Consider the following 6632-nt stretch of genomic DNA (forward strand, 5'->3'; position numbering starts at 1 on the left):
ATCTGAGTCATAAAATGGAGGAGGACCCACCCACCTTAGACTTAGACACCTTGCAAGTGAAACAGGATTTGGACGATGGGGCATATTTGACCACTGAGAACCCATTAGTAACAGCCATTCCTACAATGCACAGAAGGTGCAAATAGACTTCAGGCTGCAGAGAGGCCAGTACTGGAGGTCTGAAGTTAACTAACAGCAGCTGCATTTGGATCAAATCCTTCATTTATCCTCTCTCTGTTTAAAGGCCCTCTAGTTCTCTGTTTTTCTTTTCCCATTATGATGTCAGAAAAGGGAACAGCAGTTCTGACTAGGCTTGGCAGCCAACTCTCAGGCAGCCTCTCTACTCGCCTATCAGATCCAGTCCCTTGGGAAGCCTGCCTTTGAGTTTTGGAGTGTTGCTCTCCTGCTGTGTCATCCAGTCCTTCCCCCTCCTCTAATCTCTCAATCCCTCCTTCCCTCCATAGCAGGAATACAGTGTGAGACTCCTATTGCTATCTGTCCTTGTCTGTGCCCTCCTCCTGACATTTTCTCCAGTCAACTCTCTCCTCTTTCAGGTAAGTCTACCAAATACTTTCCATGCTGCCACTACTTTGTGGTATCGTACAATGTCTTCAATCATAGCACCTCATTTTGGGACTCTCAGGGCAAGAATTTTCTAGGTACACAGGTGTTTTGTTTGAGAGCGGCATCGCTGATATGTCGGGCTGCCGTTCTGAAAGGGAACATGAATTTCTCAAAGAACAATTCAAACAATTAAAACATAATCTGATGTGCATTGCTTCTATGTGAAAAAACTAGCTGGGTTGCAACAAAAATAAATCATCGGGACTCAGATGTGTCATGAAAGAAGAAAAGTGACCTGGAAAAGTTTCTGGATATATTTTCTTTCCATTTATGTATTCGTAGCCTCTGGTTATTTTGTTGATCGTTGTAGTAAAATATTATACTTAAATCCTGAATATAGTAATGTCTGTTCTATAATTAGCAATGTCAGTTTTATTGCTTTTTTTTCCAAGTAATATGAAAGGTGGGGACTAGGTCACAAAACACATCCATTTGTCTGTGGGGTAATCAGAACTGATCTGGCATAGGATGTTCCAGAGTTTAATATTTAGAACTTGGAGGTTTTGCTATAGTTCAAATATAGTTTTGTTTCAAAATAATGCTTTAACTTTTAACAGCACATGATGTCTGTTTTAATAACAGTGGAGACTGTTTTATAAAGGCTTTTTTGGTGAATTTCAAGGATAACGTGCTAAATGCCATTGCCCTTTTTAGAAGTGCTTAAAATAACTTCTGGCTCCAGAGCAGGTGCCATGTGTCTTTCTGCTGGTTACACAGGGAGGCAAGAACTAAATTTAGATAAGTTTGACAACGCTTTCGAACTTCAAACTGCAAGAGGCAAGAGATAGCAATTCCTGTGACAAAGAAGGTCATACTTTTTGCAGTAAGATCAGCAGCCATTTAAAGGACCACTGTTATTCAAAGAGAATAACATTTATTTTTGTGGCTGTTCAAATTTAAACAATATTCCCTATCACCTTAACACAGTGGCCAATTCAAAGTGCAGAATATAATAAGTGGATAAAGGGGCTATATGACATGGCTATTTTTCCTAAAAATAGAGGCATACTATTATCACATTTTTAAATCAGGGCTGCAGCACTGAGACCAATAGGTCTTCTACTTTAAAAGTTCTTCCATACTTTAATGTACATATCTAATCACAATGTGTTAGGGGACACGGTCACAAACATTTAAAAGATAGCTGATTGTAAGTTACAAGCAAACTTAACATACAATAATCTTATTTTAAACAAGCTGGAAAGATCCATTACAAACAAGCACAACTGTCTCTCTTATCTAAGCAGATTGCAGATTCAAATTCCTCCAGCACCTCCTGGGCTAACTCAGTGACCATGCTGTGCAGTATTTGGGGCTACAGTGTTAGATATGCTGCCTAGTTGAAGTAAGGCCCTGTTGGCAGCTGAAGCAAATGTTCCTAAAGATAATTCCAGGGTTACAAACCAACTTTTTCCCCCAGCATATCCAGGAATATACCATAGTTTCAGGATTTCTGAGCCTCAGTATGCAGAGACCATTTGAGGCAGGGCAGGGCCAAGCAACCAAGGGTCCTACAGATCCATTGGCCACTCATTCTCTGCCTTACCATATGACAGGATGCAGCCTGCTTGAGAACCATTACAGCCAAGAGGCAATAGTAGTAGCGAGAAAAAAACTCTATAAATACTTCGTGCTATGACAAGTATAGGATTCCTGATATACAGCCAGGTTACATGGAGTAAAACAAATGGAAGATCAGGAACTGTATTACTGAAATTTCCTAATGTCCAAAAGGTTATGTCAGCCATTACTCAGCATTCAATAGCTGCTGCTTGTACCCAAACATAGTTGCCCACTGCTAATGTTTTGTTTGTTAATATTTCAAAGTACCTTGGTTGCCCATAGACATGCTCATTCATGTTCTAATTAAAGTGCTCCAGCGTCACCTCACTGTCATGTGAATTAAGCCCCCCTGCATTTCAAAATGGCCACAGGGGCATTTAAACTAAACCTTGTCAACTGAGCTTTAGTTACAGACCCCCCACATCCATTTTGAAACACAGGTGGACTTAATACACACGACGTGAGCCATTTTAATTAGAGCAGCTGTCTGGGAACCAGTCTAACTAAAACATCTCCCCCCACCATCACCACCTCCAAGCATGTGTATAGGCAGCCCTTCAGTCTCTGATAGCTGCTGTATAAAATGACCTAGGTTGATCTTTATCTAGATAGACCAGAATCTCTGTCACTGGAAACTTTTAAGCACTATGTAAACAAATGTTTGTGAGGGATGGTTCAGACAGGGATGGTCTTAAGTCCAGCCATATTTTTTTTTATGATTCTGCATAGACAGTAGCAGCGGTGTCTCTTTAGACAAGTCAAGGAGAGAGTGGATATAACATCAATACATCTATTTGGGAAATAATTCAATATGACCTAACAAGAGATGCCCCTAAGTTTACAATTAATTTGTGTGAGGGTGGCTTTCACTCCAGGGTTTTAAGTCTGGTTATGGTTCATATTGACCTTACAATTCAAGGTAACAGGCCAGGACTTCAGCCTGGTGTGAATTGCTGTGATTTCATTAACTTGATTATAACCTATCTCTTTCCACTCATGGATGAGATGGATTATCACCACAAGATCATCCTATTTAGACCTACATTTAAATAAATAAATGTGCCCCAGTTTCTAAACAGTAAGGCTCTTTTTAATTCATCAGCTTAACACTTTGTGTTTTGTGATTGCAAAACCAGGCAGTAAACAATGTAACAAATATTTTAAAAGACCAGTGCTGACATACAGATGATGATGCTGGGACATAAGAAAGAACTAAATGAAAGGAACCATGTTGTCTTATGTCTGGCTATAAACATGTTGAGGACATAATGTGAGAGGACAAATTAATATTTATAAGCTGGAAAGGATGAAAACAGCTAAGGCAGAATCCTAATTAATTGTATGTGCTCAAATGGCACTTATCCAGCCACATAAATACTGCTTTTGGCCCTTATACACTGTTTGTGATTCTAGTGCACATACAGTGTGGGCATATTCCCACATCTAGTGAGCATGCACAGAAGGTTGTGCTCTAGCCAGGCAGGTATGAAATGCCATACACATGACAATCACATTGCAACTAGGCAAAAACCCATGACTAGCAGATAAGAAAAGAGAAGGGTAGCCTTTCCTTGTTTCAACCCAATAGCTGAAACCCATTGGTGATAGCATGGTCTGGAGCTGGGGCAGAGCCACAATCCGCTGCCTGTGCACCCCTGCCTGGGGCATTGGGGCAGCAGATCGCAGATCTTCCCTGCCTCTGGACCACACTGTCACCACTGTAAGATCCTGGCCCCAGGGCAGCTCCCCACCCAGCTGCGCCTGCCAGCTCTGCTAGGGCTGGTCTCCATGGAAACTCTGGCGCCACCACTGCTGGGGTCTCCATGGAAACCAGCCATAGTGACATGGACAGGGGCTGCTAGGAAACTGACTCTTCCATGGGCCCAGTCTGGCCCGTGAGCCAGACTTTGCCTGCCCCTGCTCTACTCTCACTATAGCTGATCTGGGCTAATGGCCATCACATCCTAAAAGAAAAAATAACCAACCTGAATGAAGGACTTCCAAACCAAGACCCAGGTCTTGAGTCTCCAGCTACTGCTTTGCACCACGATAAAAGGGCAAAGTAGCAATAAAGGACGGAGGTTCCATAGCTTCCCTAGGTAACTTGGTCCAATACTTGACTACCCTCCTGGTCAGAAAGGTCTTCCCAATCTCCAATCTAAATTTCCCCTGCTGCAGATTGAGGCCATTTTTTTCTAGTCCTGTCCCCTGTGTTCACTGGGAAAAGCCCATTTCTAGCCTCTTTGAAATCACTCTTCAGGTATTTGAAGAATGGTTATCAAATCCCCCCCCCCAGTCTTCTCTTCTCCAAACTAAATAACGCTGGTTTTTTCAGTCTTTCCTCATAAGTCTTGCTTCCTAGGCCCCTAATCATGTTTATTGCTCTGCACTCGACTCTTTCCAAACTGTTCGCATCCTTCTTGAAGTGTGGGGTCAGGACTCCAGGTGAGGCTTCACCAGTGCTAATAAAAGAGTCACTTCCCTTGATGTGCCTAATTTTATTCCTGCATTCCTGTATGCTACTCTTATACTTTTCACTATTACTGTGACCAAGTTTCCGCTTTTTGGAGGATTTCTTTTTGAGTTTCAGCTCATCACTGTCTAGCCAGTGTTGCTGCCTCTTGCACTTCCCAGTCTTCCATCACATTGAGATAGCTTGGTCCTATGCCTCCTTAAATTACAGTCAGCTCTCCTGGACTCCTTTTCCCCTCAAACTTAACTCCCAGAGGGTCTTGCTCATGAGGTCCTTGATTTTGTTAGTCTGTTTTTCTCAATCCAATATCCTTATTCTTCTGCTCTTCTTCCTTCCTTCCTTCCCTTAGGATCCTGAACAATCATTTCACTGTCACCCACATTACCTTCCATTTTCACATTCTCAACCAATTCCTCCCTGTTTGTGAGCACTAGATTGTGTTGTACCTGACTTCCTAAATCCTTTACCCAGTGCTAAGTGGCCTTGCAGCACCACTAATTCAATAAATGGGAATCATGCTGTAAAGTAATTTAATTTAGTATTTATTATATTGGGATAAGGCTGAGAACCCCCACTCAGGGATAAAGGTTTCACTGTTTCTGGCTTGGACAATTTTACAGCTGATGTTTTAGATTTAAATGTTCCCAGTCAGTGCTGTTGACTCAAGAAATAGCAAATGTTATTGTGCCACAGTGTCAGAAATGGAAAGTGAAACTGATCCAAAACTGAAGTAAACTTCCGCAATTAGCTGTCATTGTCTCAGCTGAATATAATGCAGAAAAGGCAGAAATGGCCTGCAATACATGCAGGAAAGCAAGAAATGTAGGTCTTTTCTGGTGTGATCTTTAGTGGTATCACAGGCAACATTAGTGAAGTTTTATTTTTTTTATGTTAGTTTTCTGTCAGTTGTGTTTCCCCTTTTCAGTATGTAAACTGTGCTTTTTTCAGTTGGGATAAATAGCCTCAGATGCTGATGTTTTTTACACGATGTATTTACCAAGTGAATGCCAACAGATAAGCACAGTCCCCTGTAATTCTAAATTCTATACAAAATCACTTGTATATTATATGATATTCATGTATGATTAAATAGATGAATTCATTTGCTTAAGTTAAACTTTTCTTTTTTTCCCCCTTTTTAAGCTCCAAGATTCTATAACAAATATGGAGAATAACCAGTCACCTGAACTCAAACCTGAACAGCAATCCCTCTCTCCTGCAAACAGCACTATGGCGTTACCTACTCAGAATGGCCTCGAGAAACAAAACACTGAGAAATCAGCTCCCCAGCTTCCATCCAACCCCCCTCAGAATGAACCAACTGCTCTGCCTGAAACAATAGTTTGTGACATATCAGAAGAGCTGAACCGACAGCTGGAGGACATTATTAAAACCTACGGGTCTGCTGTTAGTCTGGTGGAGAAGGAGAGAACTACTAAGGAAACAGACAAGTCTGAGAAAGGGGAGTCAGTCAATAATGAGGAAGGAGAATATGAAGATGGAAATGATGAGAGTGAGAAAGAACAAATAGCTACTGGGGATGCCTCAGGAGCAAAGGAATCTAGCACCAGTAAGGAGCAAAAACTGGAGAAGAAAATCCTGAAAGGGCTAGGCAAGTACTTGTATAACATAAATGCACCCCTTCTGTGAGTCATGGCTTAAAACAGAAATTAAAAAAAAACAAACCCTTCATAGTACTGATTCCCACATTAAGGGCATGTCCAGATGAGCATGCATGTGCAGTTTGCAGAGCAGCAGACCCATCTTTGGCACCGCAAACCATATGCGCTGCACATGCAGGCATCCATTACCCTGCTAATTTGCAACACAGCAGGTTTTTTTGACACTGGGAGATTCTGGTATCATAAAAAACCTGCACCAGAAAAAAATAGCATGGTGGCAGCGTGCACCACCCAAAAATAGCATGGAGGCAGCATGCACCACCCAAAACCAGAGCCTGGCTGGCCAGAGC

General features: G+C 41.8%; 1 protein-coding gene across 1 annotated transcript in view; it reads left to right on the plus strand.

The window, feature by feature from the left end:
* Window positions 1–403: 403 nt before the first annotated feature.
* Window positions 404–6632, plus strand: part of TXLNB (taxilin beta) — an 87572-nt gene continuing 81343 nt past the window's right edge. Inside the window, exons 1-2 of the mRNA XM_019527655.1 lie at window positions 404–554; window positions 5804–6272. Of these exons, the coding sequence (XP_019383200.1) occupies window positions 5825–6272 (448 nt within the window). The 5' untranslated portion in view covers window positions 404–554; window positions 5804–5824. The remainder of the gene's footprint in view (window positions 555–5803; window positions 6273–6632) is intronic.

This window comes from Gavialis gangeticus, unplaced genomic scaffold, assembly GCF_001723915.1.
Source record: "Gavialis gangeticus isolate Ggan-Ray unplaced genomic scaffold, GavGan_comp1, whole genome shotgun sequence".
Classification (NCBI taxonomy): domain Eukaryota; kingdom Metazoa; phylum Chordata; order Crocodylia; family Gavialidae; genus Gavialis; species Gavialis gangeticus.